The sequence below is a fragment of the Heterodontus francisci genome, chromosome 16, assembly GCF_036365525.1.
Source record: "Heterodontus francisci isolate sHetFra1 chromosome 16, sHetFra1.hap1, whole genome shotgun sequence".
Taxonomy (NCBI): domain Eukaryota; kingdom Metazoa; phylum Chordata; class Chondrichthyes; order Heterodontiformes; family Heterodontidae; genus Heterodontus; species Heterodontus francisci.
In genome coordinates this window covers 54,313,971-54,337,531 of record NC_090386.1, presented here as the reverse complement: position 1 = coordinate 54,337,531, position 23,561 = coordinate 54,313,971, and the positions used below count along the sequence as shown (strand labels likewise).

The window sequence follows — 23,561 nt, the reverse complement described above, 5'->3', positions numbered from 1 at the left end:
CAAAGATACAATACGAACATACAAATTAGAAGCAGGAGTAGGCCACTCGGCCTCTCAAGCCTGCTCCGAAATTCAATAAGTTCATGGCTGAATTGATTTCTCCACATTACCGCCTACCCCCGATAACCTTTCACCCCCTTGCTTACCTTTCATCCCATTGCTTATCAAGAATCTATCTACCTCTGCCTTAAACATATTCAAAGACTCTGCTTCCACCACCTTTTGAGGAAGAGAGGAATTGGGATCAGGAGGACTACTGATTTCTAAAGCATTCCTAGGTAGCTGGTGACAGCACTTCTAGGCATGAACAATTCTGAAAGATTAACGTAAAAAGACATGTTCTTGATTGGTCCTGGTCTTTTATATGTGGGCAAACCAATTCACTGTATTGACCTGGAGTCCTTGAAAACGGCATTTTTGCTCACCCCCACCCCCACCCCAACAGAATGGTTTGTGGCGAGGATGAGGATTGAAATAGATACAGCATCATCAATGGAAAGACAGAGTTTGGATTGCCTATGATTGTGACATCTTGCTTAAGCTCTTCAGTAATGTTTCCTGTCAGATGCATATGGGCAAAATCTCAACTAAAGTATAGTTGAGAAAAGGAATTGTGAAACACAATACTGAGAAATTGAATCCATAACTTAGTGGCTGCTTTGCCTTGTCATAGCCAAATGGTGGTGCTTAGTGTCATACAGAACCAGCCAATAAAGTTCACGAATCCCCATGTCTGAATTATAACTTATATATTTGGGTGCACAGTGCATTCATATACAATATCAAACTTCATACACAGCCATGAGGTCAAATCCTGGAAACATATATGGAGCACTACTGCATTTTACAACAAAGACCATGCATTAGTAATTCCAACACACACTCCCCGCCCCAATTTGGTTTACAAACTGAGCAATGAAATGTTTTTTTTATTAGAGCATGGAAATATTGGATGCAGTTTTAAAATGAAATTATTTGTGAAAAATAAGCACTTCGATTAATGACTTTCCAGACTGTAACTTCATTTGTAATTTGTATTAAATTAGAAGTTCCACAGAGTATCCACATCAGAGTTTACAGATGGCAACCAGAATAAACATGCCAACTTTTTGATCCAGGTTCAGATTTTCTCCAGTGAAGGTGGACATTCACATGAAGTTGGAAAACAGCCCAAAGAAAATCTACTAGGTTTAGGTAACGAAACCATTGGCATATGAATTGGATGTTCGGCAATGATTCTTTTCCCCATAGAGTCGTGAGCCTCAGAAATACAGCATTTGTTGGTGTGGTAAGTGCCGACAATTTGCATGCCTTTAAGAGGCAGTAGCACCAGTTCTTGACAGGGGCAGAGATTACATCATATGGAAGTCAAATATATTTATAGGTAACACTTGATCCATGTGATCCCTTGGACTAGTTTTGATCACTTGAGGGGTTGAGAGGAAATTTTTAAAGTTTTTTTCCCCTTTTTAGCCCAGGGTTTTTTTGGCTTCTCCCAGTAAATTACATGGCTGATGAAAACCAGAACACTCAGGGAAATAATGTGCTAAGAAGTGTTGCATATCTTTCATTTACAAAATATTTGTGCCATTATGGTCTGCCACCCTTCAGTACTGACTACAAGCTTCAGCAGACTGTAATAAACTCTTCTGCAGAGCAACTAAACTGACCTTGTATTTGTTTACACCTCATCACATCCTCCAAACTTCCAAAAGCACTTACATCCAATAAATTACTTTTGAAGTGTCGTTACTTATCAAGGCAAAAACAATAGCCATTTGCACACAGCAATATGTCATTAACAGCCAAGTGAGATGACTGACCAGCAAGGGCGGCACAGTGGTGAGCACTGCAGCCTCACGGCTCCAGCGACCCGGGTTCAGTTCTGAGTACTACCTGTGCGGAGTTTGCAAGTTCTCCCTGTGACCGCATGGGTTTCCGCCGGGTGCTCCGGTTTCCTCCAACAGCCAAAGACTTGCAGGTTGATAGGTAAATGGGTCATTGTAAATTGCCCCTGGTGTAGGTAGGTGGTAGGAGAATGGTGGGGATATGGTAGGGAATGTCGGATTAGTATAGATGGGTGGTTGTTGGTCGGCACGGACTTGGTGGGCCGAAGGGCCTGTTTCAGTGCTGTATCTCTAAATAAAAAAATAAACTTTTTTTTTTACTGGTGTTGGTTGGCCATCACATGGAGACTTCCAGCAGCTCTTCTTCAAATAATGCCACAGAATCTTTTACATCAGCCTTAACAGGCATAGAGCACTTTGGTTTAACATATCACCCAAAAGATGGCACCTCCAACACTGCAGAACTCTGACGTGTCATCCTGGATTTGGTGCTCATGTACCTGTATTTAGTTTGAATCACTACTTTAATAGACTTTGAGGCAAAATTGCTAAGTAAAACAAATGGAAACACTTCAGATATGTAAAATATTAATGGATTACAAAAAAAAAATCACTGAATTTTAAATACAAATACTATTAGTTGCTAAGGTGGGAAATATTAAAATATATCCACATTTTACATACCACATTCTGCTAAACAAATTTTCTTTTTCAGGTGTTTTTATAGATGCTAAACAGAAGCCAGTTATCGTGCACTTGTAGAATATATTTCTCCACTTTAATTCATGTTACCATGGCTACTGCATAAATACCTGTACCATTAAGGCTGCTGTTCATCTTGGCGTACGTGCCACGAACCACCTGCTCGTACATTTGGGATCCCATCGTTTTCATACTCTCTCTGATCATGATGCCTTGGGCTTGCATCATAAATAGATATGTGTTTACTGGATAAGAAAAAAAAAATCACACAATTAAATACAGTTCACCAAAACTGCATAACGGTTAATTGCAGTTCAATTAACGTAATCAGCCAAGTGTTGAATTTAGAAATAAATGGAGTACCTCATTAAAATAAGATGCAAACTCCAATCTAATATAATAGATTCATAAACAGAGGTAGACTAACAGGGCGCAAGTTTGAGTTTCAGACTCCCTACACATTACATTCCTGATCTCAGTCAAACTAAATGAATGCTGTAGGGAAAGGAATCTGCAATTGTTCTAACTGCAACCACAGAAGAGCAGACACCCAGGAACAGGCAAGCACAAAGAAAAAGGGGGTGAAAAAGGCACCAATTCTTAATGCATCAAGGAATCATCAAGGAGAAGAAATTAGGATTGAAAGGGTTCAAAAGAGCATGCATCAAGAAGCAATGTTCTTGCAGTCACCAAAGCAGATATTTAAAAAATTATATCCTTTGAGATGTTTCTGCAGATGTCTCATCACCCTGCTGGCCTCGTGCCCCTTCCGCCTTCTGGACAGGCATCAGGGAACTTCTTGAAACAGTAAAATGTCCGCACAATACAAGGCATCCTGCTAACAGTAACTTATAATTCCACTTGGAATATCATGGTACAGAAGCATAACTTCAGATTACCAATAGTTTTCTGTAGAATAGATCTGATGGCATCATGAGCCTCATTATATATGTAGTCATTTGGACAAAGGGTAGCTCCATTCTCAGAGAATAGTTTAACTGTAAAACAATACAGTGTGATGGACTGCCTCAAAATGAAGGAATCTTGGAACAGCAAGCATTCACTTAAATAAAAGTGTGTTTAAGATTACCAATCAGCTCAGTAGTTATCAACATGAAACAAACACTTCCCTGTTAAGTGAGTTTATATCATTTTTGTAATGGGCATTTATGGCTACAGCTGATGGCATCCTGAAAGTGGGGTAATACGGCCAAACTATAAAAGGGAACTGCCTCTCCATGCCAATGAATAATCTTTATGAGAAAGGTTACGTAACACCCAACTCATGCATTAAACAAAAGGAACAAGAATCAAGGGAAGTTATAGCAAACCTTTACAAATCACTGGTTAGGCCTCAGCTAGAGCATGGTATCCAATTCTAGGCAATGAACTTTAGAAAGGATGTCAAGGCCTTGGGGAGGGTGCGGAGGAGGAGATTTATCAGAATGTCACCAAGGAGGAAGGAATTCGTTATGTGGAGAGACTGGAGAAGCTGCTGGGTTTGTACACCTTAAAAGAGAAGGGAAGGTTAACAGGAGATTTAATAAGCACTCAAAAGTTAAGGATTTTGATAGCATAGATAGGGAGAAACTGTTTCCAGGGGCAAGAGTATTGATAAACGGAGGAGACAGAGATCAGATAATTAGCAATCAAGCCAGAGTTCTTGTATGCAGAGTTGTGGTTAGCAATGCAGTGCAGTGCATCAGCTTTATGTTTCAGCATTGGTATTACATTCTCTAATGGCCTGGAGTTTGCAGTCAGCGGTGAAGCAAAGGCACTCGCTGCTGACCTCAAAGTAAACCTCACCCAGAGATCTAGTGAGTTCTGTAGCAGGAACTTTAACTGTATTGCCATGCAGTGGTACTGCAACTGACTTCTTTCTTCTTTGGCCTCCTTGTCTCGAGAGACAATGGGTAAGCGCCTAGAGGTGGTCAGTGGTTTGTGGAGCAGCGCCTGGAGTGGCTATAAAGGCCAATTCTAGAGACCGACAGACTCTTCCACAGGCGCTGCAGATAAAATTGGTTGTTGGGGCTGTTACACAGTTGGCTCTCTCCTTGCACTTCTGGCTTTTTTCCTGCCAACTAAGTCTCTTCGACTCGCCACTCTTTAGCCCCACCTTTATGGCTGTCCGCCAGCTCTGGCGATCACTGGCAACGGACTCGCACGACTTGTGGTCAATGTCACAGGACTTCATGTCGCGTTTGCAGACGCCTTTAAAGCGGAGATATGGACGGCCGGTGGGTCTGATACCAGTGACAAGCTCGCTATACAATGCACCCTTGGAGATCCTGCCATCTTCCATGCAGCTCACATGGCCAAGCCATCTTAAGCGCCGCTGGCTCAGTAGGGTGTATATGCCGGGGATGTTGGCCGCCTCGAGGACTTCTGTGTTGGAGATACAGTCCTGCCACCTGATGCCAAGGATTCTCTGGAGACAGCGAAGATGGAATGAGTTGAGACGTCGCTCTTGGCTGACATACGTTGTCCAGGCCTCGCTGCCATACAGCAAGGTACTGAGGACACAGGCTTGAAACACTCGGACTTTTGCGTTCCATGTCAGTGCACCATTTTCCCACACTGTCTTGGCCAGTCTGGACATAGCAGCAGACGCCTTTGCCATGCACTTGTTGATTTCTGCATTGAGAGACAGGTTACTGGTGATAGTTGAGCCTAGGTAGGTGAACTCTTGAACCACTTCCAGAGCGTGGTCGCCAATATTGATGGATGGAGCATTTCTGATGTCCTGTCCCATGATGTTCGTTTTCTTGAGGCTGATGGTTAGGCCAAATTTGTTGCAGGCAGCCACAATCCAGTCAATGAGTCTCTGCAGACACTCTTCAGCATGGGATGTTAATGCAGCATCGTCAGCAAAGAGGAGCTCCCTGATGAGGACTTTCCATACTTTGGTCTTCAATCCAAGATGGTTCTTTATTGGGGATTCCCAGTATGGAGCTGAAATGTGATGTCATCAAGCTATCCAAACAGCCAGTCATAGTAAAGGATTTTTTCTTTTATACACAGGCACCCAGCCAGGAAACGCTTCAAAATAAAATCACTAAGTTGCTGTAAGTAAATTTATTTTCAAGATTAAGATATACATGTAGGGGTGAAGTTAGAAGCTGAAATATAGTTAAAAAAGTTAAATGTAGTTTAAAAAACTAAATCATAGTGAAGACATTTAACATGCCATGAATATAAAATTATTTTTCCAGGGCTAATTGTGTTGTTCAGCAATAGTTATTACTCACATCACAATTACAAACCTGGTTACACCTGATTGAACAACATGTAACTTTTTATGGGGTTTCTAACAGCAATAAGAGACTGAGAAAGGGGAAATTCACACTGATTTTAATGATTGCTGGCTCAGTGATGGTGGGGGGGGGGGGGGAGGGGAGCTACATACAGCACAGCCTTTGGCAGAACACTGAGTGACAGACCGCAGCTACAAGATTTCCGTGCTAATCTGCACAAGCGATACATCCTGGGAGTTGTGGTCAGTTTCAGAGGGGTTCACAGCGAACGTTAACAGCTCGCCATCAACCTCACCCCCTCCCCCCAATGCAAAATCCAGGCCATTATATTATCCTAGATTTCCTCAGCAACCTTCCCCCTTCTGTAACCCTGAGCAGAGAGATTAGTTGTACCACCCATAACTGCTGCCCAGGCTGTGGTCATCAAATGGAGCACAATTCAGGAATTAAGCTCTGTTTTTACCTTGTCTGTCCAGCTCAGCTAGAGGTTGGATAAACTCTCAGCCATTGGAGGGCTAAAGCAGAATGCGTTCCAACCTAACCCTTCAAATACAGTGACTGCTATTAAGTACTTTTATCTAAGTATCCTCATATTATTCAAACACATGCTTAACAGGAAATATTTACCACAGTTAATCAGCAGATACAAATACTGACTGGATTTTTCCCATTTGTGTGTTCACCAGCCCACAATTTCTGACTAATACATTTTAATGGACAGGAATATTGAGAGATGGCAGTGCAGAAGTGGAAAGCTCTGGGCCTAGTGATCAAAGTCCTATTTACATATTAACTTGCGGCATTTGCCAGTCACACCAATATGCTACAAAACATAACACGGTTAAAAAATGTCCAAGTATGGTATCGGATAAAAAGCAACCTACATTAAGTTAAAAAAAACACACAGCCAAGTTAGGAGGGCTAACGAAGCCATTACATACACAAGTACAACTAATATTTTATAGAATTAATTATATTTCCTGTTGCACTCTATTGTACTGAAACAGAATAGACAATGGTGATGACATTTTGCACTTGCAAGTAAATAATGGTTGTGTTTTAAAAAAAAACAGAAATGCTGGGAATACTCAGCAGGTCTGGTTCATCTGTTGGGAGGAAATAGTGAACATTTCATGTTGATGACCCTTAGTCAATTCTGATGTTTCAGGTCAGTGACCCTTTGTCAGAAATGAAGAAGTGTCACCGACCAGAAACATTAGCATCTGTTGAGAGAAAAACAGAGTTGTTAAACCTGAAGATTTTCAGCATTTGTAATACTTTGCTCTTGCATTAATAGTTGCGTTTGATTTAATATAGTCAGAATGCTTGCTAACAAAGGTTGTAAACAGGCAATGCATGATGAGGCATATTGGTGGAGAATGGCAAAAGGAATTTAGCTCTTACCAGAGGGAATTTGATATTAACACTGGATCTCCAGAGTGGAAAGTTTTTAATTGGTCTGTACTAATATGCCTGACCTTGAATATCTGAAGTATAAAAATTTTTTTTTAAGAATGTCTGTATTAACTAAACACACATGAAGTAATTTTAGACACGGTTTCTATTCTACCAACATGCTGACCTCATGGCTTTGTTCATAAGTTACAGTCTAGGAATGATTGCTGATAAGATTCATGAGGAGTTGAAGGATACAGTTTGTAGCACACTGGACGAAATCTTAAATGTGAACTATAATGATACCAATTTGTGGACCGGACTGGACCTGGTGACTTCATTATTCCATTCTATTGCCTCTACAGCTTATGATTTTTCCCCTCTACCACACAGCATCTTTTCAAAATGTGGCCTGTTTCCATGGAATGCAGACTTATTGAAATATCACAGGTAGTACTGCAATGGACTCACCATTACTAGATCTTTAAAAATGTATTTGTACAATAACACTTTTTTTTTTATTATAAGTGGCACATTTCCATCAAATTTCCGGCTAAGTCTCAAATCATGTGCTTTCCAACTTCTATTCAAAATAGTATCATGCATGACCTTGTGCATGCAAGTTTGCCACCAAGTGCAAAGTATGGATTTCAATTTGAAACGTTGAACTAGTGAAAGGTAGGAACATGAAGAAGGTTACTCTATTGCCTGATACAGGCCAAACAGGAAACACAAAATGGTATTTAAATCAGTTTCAGAATCTCCTGTTTAAAAATACACTTTATAAAGGGTAAAGCCTGTTAAAATTGGGAGAAGTGAATTCATCATTGTTAAGCTATAAAACTATGTGCCAAGTTTTAAATAGCTCAATTTATCTCTATTGCTATTCAGTCCAGTACCTGTAAACAGACTGCAATTGGTATCGTTTGCTGTAAAAAGGTTTTGGGAAAAGCAGGGGATAAGGCCCTTTCACAGCTGCTTATAGGCAATTAACTATTAAGTGTAGTCACTTTCTGATGTAGGAAAACACTGCTACTAATTTGCACGTCGGTGAACATAGTAAGGAAACCTTGCATTCAAATTCTTTATTGTATTTCCCATTTTGTGTATACAACAAATCTAGTACTGAAGGTACATCTTAGTTTTCCTCTTCACCACTGGAAAAATATTGACTCCATAGGTACAAGACAACCTCTGGTACTGTTGTTCAGTGCACAGACTTTAATCTGTGACGCTCAACAGGACGTGTTAGCTGCATATGAGACGAGAAAGAACAGGAGGGTGTTTTGCATTCAATTTGATAACTTTGGTTGGCAACTTAGAAAGCCAATCCCCAACATATGGGACTGAGGATCAGAAGTCAAACTTGTGTCTTTCTTATTCACTGAAAGAACTGAGCAGATTTGAGAGTCAAGTAATGAAAATGAGAGATCTCTGAAGAAAAGTGCCAATAAGAAACTGTTAACTTTAAGGTGGCCCATGCTAAAAGGGAAGAACCACATTTTGTGTTTCATATACAAGGAGCAACAGAACACTTACTGAACCTTGTTGTGAAAACTGTATTGCATTCATTCATAAAAGTTAATTTACAATTGGACTTGTTTCATTAACGTGCTATTGCAGAAGTACAGGTGGTGGCATGCATAGGTTACAATTTTCAGTGCACATGACAGGTGTTATTGTCATGTCTCTGGGCCATGCCATTATTTAATTAGATATTGGGTAAAAAAAAAGTTACTAGCCAAATTAGAATGGTTGGTGACATTGGAACCCATTTCTAATGCAGACTCAATTTGTAACACTGCCACATTTGCCTTTAATTGCAAACACCACATGTCGAGTACTGACTATATGTAAAGCATTTTGAGGCAAATTGGGATAAGATGCTGAATAAAATCAAAACCTTTCTTATACAATATCTGTGTAGAATTGTTTTTTCTAGAGGTATTATGCAAATTATAAAGAGAAAGATGATCAAACTTAAACACCTTTAACTATTCATGAGGTAAAAAAAAAATGCATATTGTCAATGACCACCTAAAAGCCATAAGCAGCCGTTAAAAAAAAACTAGCCGTGTTGAATTACCACTGACAGTACTAGCAATTGTGAAATTAGAATTATTTCTATCTATATGAAGTCTATAGCCTGGATTTTATGGTCAGCAGCAAAATGATCAATCATTCATTACACTTGCAGCTGCCTGCAAATTTTTTCTGGGCTTTCGCAAGTCTGATAGAAGGCACCGCCCTCTACAGAGGATCTGGGACATGTGTGAACAGTGCAAGCAACAGCATGTCAGATTGACGAATGCTTACTGATGCACTCAGTCTAAATTAGGAAGTGTAACTTAGAATATTTACTTCAATGTAAAATCATGTATAAAAAGGGAGATGAAAAAAAGTTGCTTTTCAATTTACGCTAATAAATGTGAGCACTGATCGCCTCATTGTTATTCCTACTGCAAAATCCAGGCAATAGTTTTTCCAAAGAGCTTTTTGTCATGCTAGGCCCCCACCTGCCAAGAACATGGCACATTGATTTTAAACTGTTATTGGAGTTAAGAAAGGATTGTTGAACAGTTCAGCCGTGGCTGGAAAGGACATTTGCACATTAACAGAGACTGCTTGGAAGGACAAAGCAGCCATTCCATGACATTCAACCCAACTGCAGGACATCATCGTTGGAGTTCCTCAGGTAGTGTTCTAGGCCTAACCATCGTCAGCTGCTTCATCAATGACCTTCCTTCAATCATAATGTCAGAAGCGGGGATGTTCGCTGATGACTGCACAATGTTCAGCACCATTCGCGACTCCTCACGTACTGAAGCAGTCCGTGTAGAAACACAGCAAGACCTGGACAATATCAATGGCTTGGGCTTATAAGTAGCAAGTAACATTCGCGCCACACAAGTGCCAGGCAATGACCATCTCCAACGAGAGAGAATCTAACCATCTCCCCTTGACATTCAATGGCATTACGATCGCTGAATCCCCCACTATCAACATCCTAGGGGTGACCATTGACCGGAAACTGAACTGGAGTAGCCACATAAATACCGTGGCTGCAAGAGCAGGTCAGAGGCTAGGAATCCTGCAGCAAGTAGCTCACTTCCTTTCTCCCCAAAGCCTGTCCACCATCTACAAGGCACAGTCAGGAGTGTGAGGGAATACTTGCCTGGATGGGTGCAACTCCAACAACACTCGAAGCTCAGCACAGGACAAAGCAGCCCACTTAATTGTTTGTGGGTGGGGTGCCATTCACTCCCTTCACCATGATGCACAGTGGCAGCAGTGTGTACCATCTACAAGATGCACTGCAGCAACGCACCAAGACCCCTTAGACAGCAACTTCCAAACCAGAGACCTCTACAACTTAGAAGGACAAGGGCAGCAAAAGCATGGGAACACCACCACCTGCAAGTTCCCCTTCAAGACACACAATATCCTGACTTGGAACTATATCACCATTCCTTCAGTGTCGCTGGGTCAAAATTCTGGAACTCCCTTCTTAACAGCACTGTGGGTGTACCTACCCCACATAGACTGCAACGGTTCAAAAAGGCAGCCCACCACCACTTTCTCAAGGGCAATTAGGGATGGGCAATAAATGCTGGCCTAGCCAGAGAAGCCCACATCCCATGAATGAATAAAAAAAATCCGAAGAGAAAAAAGTCTCCTGCAGCAAGCAAGGTTTATGAAGAATACTGGGCCCCAATGTAAAGCAAGATCAACCTACAATCAAGGATTCTACAGTGAGCTCAAAGAACCGTAACAACTCTTCAGATATTGCCTCAAACCGTTGCACTTCATTTTTCTGTCTCTATTTGCATGTGTGCATCGCGTATGCATGCTAGAGTGGGGCGTGGCTTGCATCTGTAGGCATTAACCAAATTAGCATTTAAGTTTAATAAGTTTCAACTTTTCTCCCTTAAACCTAAGAAAGCCTGTTTGTACTGGTTTCTTTGCCTTATAATTGGAAAGCAGTGAACAAGGATTCACCAAGGGGGGGGGAGAGCTAAAAAAAACAGTGCATTTAAAATTAAACCCGGTTGTGGTAAAACCAGGTGAAGGGTCAGAGGGACCCCTAGACACCTTTCTCACCGTGTCGGAACAGAAATTTGGGTGCTAGCATCCGGAATTGACCCACAGACAAACAAGAAAATTTGGAAGTGGGAAGCCAAATTGTACCCAACAAAAAAAAAAGCATAATTTCAATACAGGTTTTCTTGTGGTTGTGTGTGATTGTATACTAACATGTCTGCAACTGAAGCTGGTAGCTCTCCAAGCCAGGGTGAAGTAACTTGGGATAAGTTAAAAGCACTGTCTGTGGAGGACTGCAGCAGTTCAAGGTGGCAGCTCACCACCACCATCGGAAGATCACTTAGGGATGGGCAATAAATGCTGGCCTAGCCAGTGACGCATACATCCCATGAATGAATAAAAAAAAGTTGAGGAAAATGGCTGAGCAGTGTGGGATCACTGTACGTGGCAAGGCTCGGAAGTCTGAACTCCTAAGGTTAGTGGCCAACCATTTTTCCATTCAATCAGAAGCAGAAACAGAGTTAGAAGCAGACTCCGACAGGGTAGTGTTTGCAAAGGTACAATTGGAACAGAGGAAACTTGAATTTGAGGAAAGAGGGGGGGGGAGAGGGTTTCAGAAAGAATGCAAAGAAAGAGAGCTGAAGCAGCTTGAGTTAACTAAGGGGCGACAGAGTAACTGCAGTGAAAGCATGGCCAACATGGAGCAGCATAATTTAGCACTGGGCACAAAATTGTTCAAACTAGCTCAACTAATTCCAAGATTCAATGAGGAGGATGTAGAAGATGTTTTGTGTCCTTTTGACAAACTGGCAAGGCAGCTAAAGTGGCCAGCTGAGATCTGGCCTCTTTTACTGCAAAGCAAGCTAACTGGAAAAGCCCACGAGTTTTATTCCCCGTTGCCAGAGGACAGTTCATCAAATTATGAACTGACCAAAAATGCTATCCTCGGGGCATATGAATTAACACCCAAAGCCTATCGCTAAAAGTTTAGAACCCTCAAGAAGCAAGCTAATCAAACTTATCTGGAGTTTGAAAGAAGTAAGCAGCTGGTTTTTGACCAGTGGCTGAGGGCTCTTAAGGTGCAGCTCAGTTATGAGAATCTCAGAGAAGTAATTCTATTAGAGGAATTTAAACACTCTCTCCCACTCTCCATAAGGACCCATGTAGAGGAGCAGTGGATTCAGAGAGCCAGGCAAGCAGCAGTTCTGGCCGATGAGTTTGCTTTAACTTATAAGTCGGTTTCCTAGGGGAAAATCTTTCCTAATCACCCCCACAAATCTGACAAGGACAAACAGTGGAAAGGAGCCCAAGCAGTCCTGGGAGAGAAAGAAAGCAGGAGACACAGGGCCCTCCTCTAGCCAAAAATGAAGGTGCTATGAGCAAGAGTGAGACCCTGAGACCTGTGTGCTTCCACTGTAATAAAGCAGGGCATTTAAAAGCTGACTGCTGGAAATTAAAGGGAAAACAGGTAGGGTTAATCAGGGCACACCCACTCAGGTGAAGACAGGACCCTGATGGAAAGCACAGGAGAACAAGCTGTGGCTTTAACTGCACTAAGAGCGAGACCCAGGAAGCTTACAGCTACAAGTGCAGGAAAATTTAATAGGATTTCTGAAGGCCATCAGAGTTTTGTATCTGAAGGGAAAGTAACACCATACCCCTCGAGTGAGGCAAACAAGCCCATAGTAATTCTCAGGGACACAGGGGTGCAGGGAACACCAGAATGGTGGTGAATGGTATTGGAGGGCAGTGTATGCCTGTACCTGTACACAGGTGCACCTAGAGTGCGACCTAGTTTCGGGACTGGCGACCTAGTTTGCCTGTGGATGGGGTTGACCTGCTCTTAGGTAACGATCTAGCAGGGGTGAAGATGATAGCCCCCCCAAGTAGTGAAAGAAAGACCGCAGGAGGTCCGAGAGACAGGGCAGTGGCAGGCCACGGACCCCTGCAGTTTCTCTGAATGTGTAGTGGATCAGGCCATGATCAAACCAGCTCCCCCCAGAGAAGATTGCATTGGCACTGCAGGCAGATGACCATGCGGTCTGCCTGTCCAAGACTCTCTTTGGAAAGTTAGGAGACCCAGGGAATGAATTAAATGGATTTTCCCTAGCTGAGGCTCAGCGAGCCAACCCATTATTGAGAGAGTTAGAACGGGCTGAAAGTGAAGCAGAGGGTGTCCCTGATTGCTACTATTTAAAGAATGAGGTACTGATGAGGAAATGGAGTTCTCCTCACAGACCTGAGAGCAAGGACTGGGCAGTAATTCACCTGTTAATGGTGCCACAGAGGTACCAGAGAGAAATATTAAGAAGGGCTCCACCAGACTACAGTGGCTGTACATGACGGTATACAAAAAACCAAAGCCCGCATAAGACAGCAGTTTGACTGGGCAAACCTCCACAAAGATTTGGAGGAGTACTGCAGGAGTTGCCATACGTGCCAGGTTGAGGGGAAACCCCAACATACAGTGAAACCAGCACCCCTAAGTCCTGTACCACTGTTAGGAGGACCCTCCAACAGAGAACTGGTGAACTGTAAGCGATCCCCGCCGGGAACAAAAAGGGACAGGCAGGCACAAGGCTGGCAAAAGGTTAGACAGAGAAGGGGAAAAATTGACCAAGAGAGCAGGTTAAAGGAAGTCTGGAAGGAATCCCGGATGGAAACCCTGACTGTCCCGTCAGCCAACCCCGACTAATGTGAAAAATTAGACCCCACATCTCCCTATGTAAGTGCAGACTCCACCAAAGTTGTTAACAGCATTTACAGGAGGAACCTGCAGAAACAGTGAGGGTGATGCTTCACCTAGTCAAAGTGTCACAGAGGAGTGCAATAGAGACTGCACAAATACCTGTAGGCAGGAGTATCCCAGAGGACAAAGGGAAGATTAGCAAAGAATCCTCCTCCACAGTCAGAAAAAAAGCTAACCGCCCATCCCCTGAAGTCAAAAGCCTTTGCATGACTCAGCAAAGCACTGAAAGAGTTCAGGATAGACCCACCCTCTACTGACTTTTTTTGTTATTAACTCAGCAGGAACAAAGACCCTAGGCAGCCATGGAAATGGACAAACGGAAGAGAAACCTCCCAAAGAAAACCATATGTTTGTTGGGATGCCAAAAAGGGAGCAATTAAAGCAGTACTGGCACCAAGAGAAGACAGGCTGTAATAGGTTTTAGGATTTATGAATGACTTGGAATGAATGAGAGAAATGCATGGGTTTTTCTGTATCTTAAATTTTTTTGCAACCTTTTTAACGAAATGCGCTTTTCTCAAATCGCATTTCATTCCGCTAGGCCCCCACCTGCCATAAACAGGGCACATTGATTTTAAACTGTTACTGGAGTTAAGAGAGGACTTGAATAGATCAGCTGTGGCTGGAAAGGACATTTGCATATTAACAGTGTTTGGAAGGACAGAGCAGCCATTCCCTGACATTCAACCCACAATGGACTTTTGATCACCAGACATTGAAGGTGGGGGAGCTTGCATTCCAGGTTGACTGCTAAGATGGCCAAATACACAAACGGACATGGTCAAACCAGCTAGTCATATGACTAACCTGTTGGGCAACCTGAGTTTTTGAATTTGTACAAACCAACAGTTTGGGCAGAAAGGCTGTTTGCTGCTGGACTGAAGATCTCTCCTGTCTGCTCCCATCTCTTTCTCACAAGTCTCTGAATCCACGGAAGACACATGAACTCCAAGAGAGAAAAGTCTCCTATAGCAAACAAGGTTTAAGAATAATACTGGGCCCCAATGAAAAGCAAGATCTACCAACAATCAAGGACTCTACAGTGAGCTCGAAGAACCATAACAACAAATCTTCAGCTATTGCCTCAAACTTTTCCACTTTATTTTTCTTCTGCTCTTTTCTGTCACTATTTGCATGTGTGTATCGCATATGCATGCTAGCGTGGGGCGTGGCTTGTATCCGTAGACGTTAACCGAATTAGAGTTGAAGTTCAATAAATTTCAACTTTCTTCTTTAAACTTAAGAAAGCCTGTTTGTGCTGGCTTCTTTGCCTTATAAATTGGAAAGCGATGAACAAGAATTCACAAAAATTCGCTAAAAATAACACTGTGTGGTTAAAATTAAACCCTGTTGCGGTCAGACCAGGTGAAGGCTGAGAGGGACCCCTAGATACCTTTCTCCCCGGGTTGTAGCATTTTCTATTGTTAGAAATTAATATGCCTAGTAGGTATACACCTACACACGATATATAAAATCATCTTGAAATAGATAGAGGATTAGGTTAGTGCCTAAACTGGACAGATACTTAAAACAAATAATCATACTTCAAAGCTATGTTAGATTTTCAGTTAACCTTGCCTAATTAATATGCTTGCTTGAAAGTAAAAGCTAAAGTTAGTGTGTCGAAATAGAACAGAAATTACTTGAATGAATCACCTTATGGTTCAACAGTCTGATAAAGAATTAGAACAGTTAGACTGCATAGCCATTATGAACAGCTCTTTAAACCATGCTTATGAATAACTTAGGCCATAAATAACTTCTAACAAGCAAACACAAATAACAAAGCCCCTGACAAAGTCAGTTTGAAGGCCTGAGATGGGATATTTTGAGGGAGTCGTGGAATTGATCATGGGGAACAGTATAGGATGGGATAAGGGATGATGATGTTGGGGCCTGGTTAATCAACGACAGAAGCTATGTGCAAAGGCTCTAGAAGCTCACGGAAAGTGGATAACATAAGGATGGGCTTTAGAAAAAAAAACTCAACATACTATTGGGCATTTTGTATCAAGTCCTATAAATATAAAACCCAGGTTCACCCGTGAAAAAAGTATAAGGGAACCATTGAGGTAGGCATTGGAGGGAAGCTCCAAAGGGTAGATCCATGTTAACATTCTTGGATAGTTTGAGAAGTCATGAAAACACGAGATACTGAGGAGAGAGAAAACGAGATGTGTCAGCCATCCTGCCCAAACTGGACTGGTATACTCTACTTGTCAGTCATCCCTTTTTGCTGTGTAACGAGTGTTATATTAAGTCTTAGACACAACATACCCATCATATTGGTTGCAGGTGATTGCAATTGCTATCAATTAGCTAAATCACCTAATTGTGCTTAAGTTGTTAAATTGGTGAGCTGAAAAACTAACACCATTTACTGACTGTTCCAGCATTCGAGAATTTAACCGTAGTGCTAGCTTCACAAGTAAGGTGTTGTGTTTTATTTTTAATCTAGAAATACTTGGATCTTAGAATTGTTTATTTTTTTAAAATCAGATGTCAACCTTAAAATCTGTTGCTGTGCTTTTCAGCTGCACAAGGAAACTATGTCCAATATGGTCTTTAACAAGACATTAGATTCAAATGATGGAACCCACTGAAACCATCTTTCCACATCTAAAAGAAAAACTTAGATTGCCTCACTACATCTAACACATGCAACATTTCTTCAGCCCCTGCAATACACACACTAAAAATTTAGATTGATAAAACTACATCAAATACCTTTTTGCTGCTTAATAAAGGATTAGTAATGTTTGTCAACATTTGTCTTCAGTCTTCTGCAACAATCAATACCTTGCAAATTTTCTCCTGCATTTAATTCTCAAGACGACAATCTTTGGGAAATTTATTCATACCTTAGTTTCTCTTCTACATTCTACCACCCAATAAGCAACCATAAGGTTTCAAAGCTGCTACTCCTTTAAATTAACCTATCACTTCAGAACTGCTGGATAACTCAAAAGTATGCAATACTCAATGTACTTTTAAAACTGTAAATATTTAATATGCAAAGTAATTGCTTCTAATGCATTTTGTTCAACTATGAACACAATTTTCAATATTCTAGAGTGGACAGAAGTGTCCTAATGCTGACTGACTGGAAAATTTCTAACACCTTTTTGATTAAAGCAATCTTGTGTTAAGCTTTTTTGCACATCACAAAAATTATCTGCCGGTTGATTATTTCCAATCGACTAAACTCCAAACAATTTGCCTTCTAATTTTTACTATCAAAACATGTAGGACCACTGGGATGGTACCAAACAGCAGAGTTTGTGTAATAAGACATATAATCTCCTAATGCAGCATTAAGTACATAATTAAAAGCAGACAACAACTTGCATTTATACATTTTTTTTCTATTCTTTCATGGGATGTGGGTGTCACTTGCAAGGCCAGCATTTGTTGCCCATTCCCAATTGCCCTTGCCAGCGACACCCATGCCCATGAAATAATTTTTAAAAATAGAACCGAAGGTTAAGGTTTTTTTTTGAGGCGAGGAAGACAGTACTTGGAGAGAAATTCAATTGGTAAAAAGATTTCAAAAAGCACAAGAGTGGTTGCATATAATTCATTTGTGTTTAAAATGTCCTGAAATTTTTACAGGAAGGAAAGTTTAGCAATTTAGTGAGAATTGAGTCATGGGAACAGGACATTATCTATCATGAGTGAAAATATCTATCCATAGTCTAATGTAGGAACTTTCATGTTCCTTCCACTCTGGCAGACACAGTTGAAATGGACTGATCAGTAAACACCACATGCAATCGGGAAATTACACACAAAGTGCACTTGAAATTGTGCTGGTTAGGTTACAGCTCAAGTTTCCACGAAAATTTATTTGCAAAACCACAAACAAAATCTTACATGAACTAGTGCAATTGGGTAGTGCAATAGATTCAGTTTCTTTTTTTGCCTTTCCACTAAAAAGGTATTTCTTGATGTATTCAGGTGTGGTAACCTGTTGGCAGTTTCATTAAACGCATTTTCAGTGGTAGTAACAATGCTTATTTTAGGAGATAAGAAGTGTCCATTCCTCTCCCTGTGCACACTTTGAACATTGACTCGTAAATTAAATATTGTTTGGCATCGAAAACTTTTAAAATGTGTGCCTAAGAAAATGAGGACAATTTGAAAAGCCTTCTCTGACCAGCACAATCAGTTGAATCTCGAAATGTTGAGCTGGGGAGTATCCAGTCTTGTGGGTGGGGAGGGGCTCAATTCCAACCAACTGAATGTTGAGCAAATGCAAAAGATTGCAAAATATATCAAGAAATTCACTTCTGTTTAAAATTCCCTGATCTTATGATGGCTTGGCAAATTTTGCCTGCTATATTGCACCAATATAACTGATGTAAATGAAAACTTCTACCCACATGTCTGAAGCATTTTCTAGTTTATCAACTGAACTCAGTATCACTACAACCTGAACAATTTCTACAAAATTAATTGCAGTAACTAAAATCAGAACAGACTTGTTTAAATAGAAACTTCCAGTAGGCCAGGTTTTTCATTTTTATATTATTAAAGGCTTCAAGAGGCCAGGCATTGCATGAAATGTACTTAATTCAACCTCATTGGTGAGAAGGAAAATAAAATGAAACAAATATTAGACATTTAATAAAATCAATTGATTTCCCAAAACATTTCTCGAAGCAAAATTTAAAATTTCCATCTTCCTGAAACTCAGATTGTGCGCTGCTGTCCACTTCCTGCTGTCCCTTTTCTTGCTTTGGTTCTAACACTTGGTCTCGAAAGCTGCTTGAACACAGTTTGCCTTTATGCCCTTTTTCTTTTCTCCTGAAAGCTTTTCCTTCCCTTAGTCTCCTTTCACCCACTGTGTAAACTGTAATGAGGAGCTGCCACCATATAATGAGTTCTTTATGTTGTCTGATGCACCATAAATGAAATGCATGGAGTCCAGTTGGTTGAAGATCTCAAACAGGTTTATTAACAGCTAACAAGTATATATAGTGCAGGTTCTATTAACAGAACCTGCCTCTACCTGTTACTGTTGCCTCTGACTACATCCTGGTACTTAGCTCGTTAGCATACTAAGATTTTAAAAGGGACATCATTCTTCAACGCAATCACACAACATGCACCCCTTGCATACTGCTACTTTTTGTTCTCACTGCTTTATGCACAGTCTCAGACAGTTAGAATGAATTATTGCATAATTTCCTCACTGGGCACGGATAGTTGCATTTGGGTCTTCAAATTTTGGGTTCTGTTACCAATTTTTCTCCCTCCATTTCATTGCATCTTACAGCACAGGAGGCCACCATTTGCTCCACATGCCTGTGCTGACTCTGAATGAGATATCCAATTAGTCCCGCTACCCTGCTCTCTTGTCCATAAACCTGCATTTTTTCCCCTTCAAGTATTTATCAATTCCTCTTTGAAAGTTATGATTGAATCAGCTTTCTTCAACCTTCCAGATCACATTGTGCATTGCATTTATCATTTCTTCTGGTAAAAGAAAGAGAAAAACTGGCAGTGAGAGTATGTTTTTGAAAATACTGGGAGAGGGCAAGGACCAGAAAACTGAGCTGGAGATCTGGGCCAGGATTATGGAAATGGCTGTATTAAGGCTCTATGAGGCATATTAGGCAGTATTAGACAAGGCTAGGGAATGAATATACAGATCAAGAAGAACAGTGGGATGGAAATGGTGATGGGGGAGGGGGGTGGTTGGGGAGGGAAGAGGGGGTATTTCCCCAATGTATGTGAAGTGGTGAATGAATAGGCTGAAAGAAATAATGCAAAGCATGTTGGACCAATGGGGTAATGTCATGATATGAAATAAGGACAAAATCCAACGACATTCCTTTGCATGTCTTGTGGAATTGAGAATTGGGGTCCCGTTCATTGTGGTCATCTAAACGAATGTCATGTTTTAGCAAACTTACCCATTTTACTATGAAGGGGGACTCAGCACAATTTAAAAGAACATTTTAATCTGGAGTTTTCTTTCAGGAGATTAGATTCACAGGAGAGTCACATGCAGGGGTTGCGGATCAGAAATCTGACAAAGCATGTGTTGAGGTGGCCTCATAACTGGGAGGTGGGGCAACATTAAAACACATTCCAGGAAATATTCAAACATGGGAGGAGTTATTGATTTGGTGCTTTGTTACATTACATTTGTGTCAGTAAATAATCAAATGCTTCGTGTGTGTAATGTTGTGGAAGCTGGGCAATGAAAATCGTAGTGTGGTTGTTCAGCTTAGCAAGCATTCAGCTCCCTTAACTGAGGCCAAAAGTACCAATGAGGGTCAAATCAGGAAGTGCAGTAGTATTGGTCAAGGATAGGAATTTCTCTACTGTGCAAATTGAGAAGCTGGCAGATGCAAAACCAAAGCACTGCAGCATCACAAATAGTGCTGGATGTAGTTACAGCATAAGTTTTACACAGGCAGGTTCCATTCCAAGTATGGACACAGCAAGTTATAATAGTAAAAGTGGACAGAGGTGCATGCAGATATTAGCATATTATAGATGAGCTGGATGATCATAAACCTGCTTCAGTATCAGAATATAATGTTGCAATTGTCAACAGATCCAGAAAATAAATTTGAAAAATGTTCTATTTACAGGTGACCTGAAATCATGCAGGAACCAGGATTTCTTCCCAAGTAAACGTTGGTAAGACTGAGGCTGTCTTTCTGGTTCTCAACAGAACTTTCACAACTGAGCTCAATTCCACCTTTCTCCTTAACTTCTTAGTGTGCCAACTCGGTGCTGGTTCACTGAGCTGACTCAAATCCCACGTCAAGTATCAGCAGGATTGCCTGTTTGAATCTCTGAACTATAGCCCACTACCATGCATGCTTTTTGGTGTGTCTCGGCTGAAATTTGCCATGACTTCTCAGTGGTCCCTGTTTGTCAGCGCATTGACATCAATCTCCTAGCCATCACTCTTCCATAGCCTTTCTGCACCCAACTCCAGCCCAACCATTTTATTCTCGAGTTGGACTACTTTGTATCCCACCCTCCACTATTAAAGGAAGGGCCTTTAGCCATATTGCAATGATCTCTCTCTCAATCAGTTCTTGCAGCAACAAAAACTTGAATGCTTTATCAACCTATTGCACAAAGCAATTTCTCCCGATCTCTCGCCTCACTCTCAAGGGCAAATTTAAAATTGCTCATCACTACTTGGTTATCCTTTGGAAGAAACTAGTAAAGTAGCACAGACACCAAGGTGGCTAGATCATATGTTTAATGATGTCATCACATAAGAATACATTATGCTGCTTCATCCTTTTAAAAAAAAACTATTTACAGGTATACTAGACTTCAAAAGCAAACAATTCTGAGATTATGCACACTTGGCAAAACAACTGACTTTTCTTCCAATGATATCTATATATCAAGTCCAACAACTGGTTTACGAAGTCTTCCTGATCTCAAGTTTGGGACTGTGATTTCAGTTCAGGACTTAGAAAATGATATTGTTTCAACATATTGATTGTACACAGCTGATTCTTTTGCCGGCGATCTGGGGTATCAATCAAATAATTTACTCCACCAACCCTCCTGACCACTTTATATGGACCACTGAACCATGCTTCCAACAGTTCACCCTGTAAAGGCAGTAATACGAACACCTCATTCCCAGGTTGAAATGTTCAGGTCTTAGCATGCTTGTCTGCCCATTTCTTCATGGTTGTTTGGGAAACTTTTAGGTGTTCCTGAGTCACTTTGCAGGCTCTCATGAGCCGTTCCTGGAACACAGATACATAATCTAGCACAGAACATTGGTCCCTCTGTTCTAAAAAACCCTTTAGTTTTAGAGGATCTCTAATCTCCTGTCTGTAAACTAATTCCAAAAGGACTAAAACCTGTAGACTCGTTAGCTGAAACCCTAGTGGCAAAAAAAATTCTCGCCCTTTATCCCAATCATAGGGATATTCATAACAGTATGCCCTGATCATTGTTTTGAGAGTCTGATGGTTCCTTTTTGAAGTTCCTTGTATCTGTAGGTGGTACAATGAAGATTTGAACTGTGTTATACCCAAATAACCCATAACTTCCTGAAAAATTTTAAGACACAAAATTGGAACCTTGATCCGACTGAACCTCAAATCGGTAATCTATATCTAGCGAAGAACTGGGTTAACTTCTCTACCGCTACCTTAGCAGAAATTGCTCGCAAGGGGATGGCCTCTGGGAGCCGAGTAGCCATATCCCTGATAGTGAGTATATACTGGTGTCCGGCTTTTTTCTTTTCAGTAAAAGGTCCTACAAATCCAACATCCTACTAAAATGGTTCCCCAGAAACTGGTATGGGAATGAGGTGTGCCGGTTTTATGGCAGGTTGTAGTTTTCCCACAATCTGGCACATATGGCATCTTTTACAAAACTGCATCACATCCTTGGAAATACCAGGCCAGTATAAATGTTGACTTATATATGATTAGGTCTTCTGGATCCCCACATGTCCCGCTATAGGAATTTCATGAGCTATCCTAAATAGTTCCCAGCAATACTTTGGCGGTACCACTATCTGATGAACTACGGTCCATTCTTCATCTGCAGGTCTCCACTTCCTCATCAGAATCCTATCTTTAATACAGTAGCCTTCGTGAACTCCCTTTTGCCTCAGCTTCAGTTAGAGCTGATTGCGCCACTATAACTCCGGATCGGCTTGCTGAGCCTTGATCAGAGGAGACTTTTTAAACATTTCCTTCGGATTAACCAAATTCCCAAAGAAAGTTTCAGGTACTCTGTGGTGCCAACTTTACCTCCAACAATGGAACTTGTTTAGCCATTGCTTGGGTTACTGCAACTGTTCTATCTCTTGAATTTCATTGGTTTTTCCATGGCTATTGGAGAAGCTAGTACCTTTGCTCCGGCCAAATAATTCCCCAGCAGATGATCAACTCCATCTACAGGCAAACTATGGACAACTCCTATAATTAGCATTCCAGACATTAGGTCACACTCTAGATGCACCCGATATACACCCCGCCAATGCCATTCACTAAAACCTTGGCATTCAGTGCACTCTCTGGTGGAAATGTTATGCCTTTCCCTAGCAAGAGAGCGTTTGGGTGGCTCTTGTAACCCCAAGTATAATTATAGGCTTATCTGCCTCACTTGAGACATAAGGAGTTACTTTTCCTTTTGACAAGAATTCCCTGTAACTCTCTGGTATCTTATTCACTCAGTGGTTTTTGTATTTAGCCTTACAGCTGCAGTCAGAGCTATAGCCTGATCTGCTGTACTCTTGGTCAGGGCCCCTTTCTCTACATTGTCTTTGAGTACTCCAATAAGTCCCATGGGTTTACCCCGCAACTTCAAGCATTCCGCACAAAGGTGTCCCACCTTGTGACAAAGGTAATTAAGTTTGCGGACCTCACTTCCACCCTCAGCATCTTCCTTTCTGGCCTGAAGAGGAGATCCTGGGGCGTTCCCAGCTGTCCCTTCTTGTTCCTGGCTACTTGACATCCTTTCACCCTCCCATCTTCTATCCATCTGGAGTTTGTGGGGGTGATGGACAAAGGGTTTGGGCTTATTAACAAACTCGTAATCATCAGCCTGTCTGGCTGTTGAAACTTT

At 41.3% G+C, this 23,561-nt stretch overlaps 1 protein-coding gene across 4 annotated transcripts in view; it reads right to left on the bottom strand.

Moving 5' to 3' along the window:
• The window catches only part of LOC137378109 (beta-1,4-galactosyltransferase 5-like), a 103,394-nt gene that overhangs the window by 41,521 nt on the left and 38,312 nt on the right, over window positions 1–23,561 (bottom strand). For 3 of the 4 annotated variants that reach the window (XM_068048207.1, XM_068048205.1, XM_068048208.1), the window contains exon 2: window positions 2,660–2,794. In XM_068048207.1, coding sequence (XP_067904308.1) covers window positions 2,660–2,794 — 135 coding nt within the window. The remainder of the gene's footprint in view (window positions 1–2,659; window positions 2,795–23,561) is intronic. The other variant, XM_068048206.1, reaches the window with a different exon arrangement.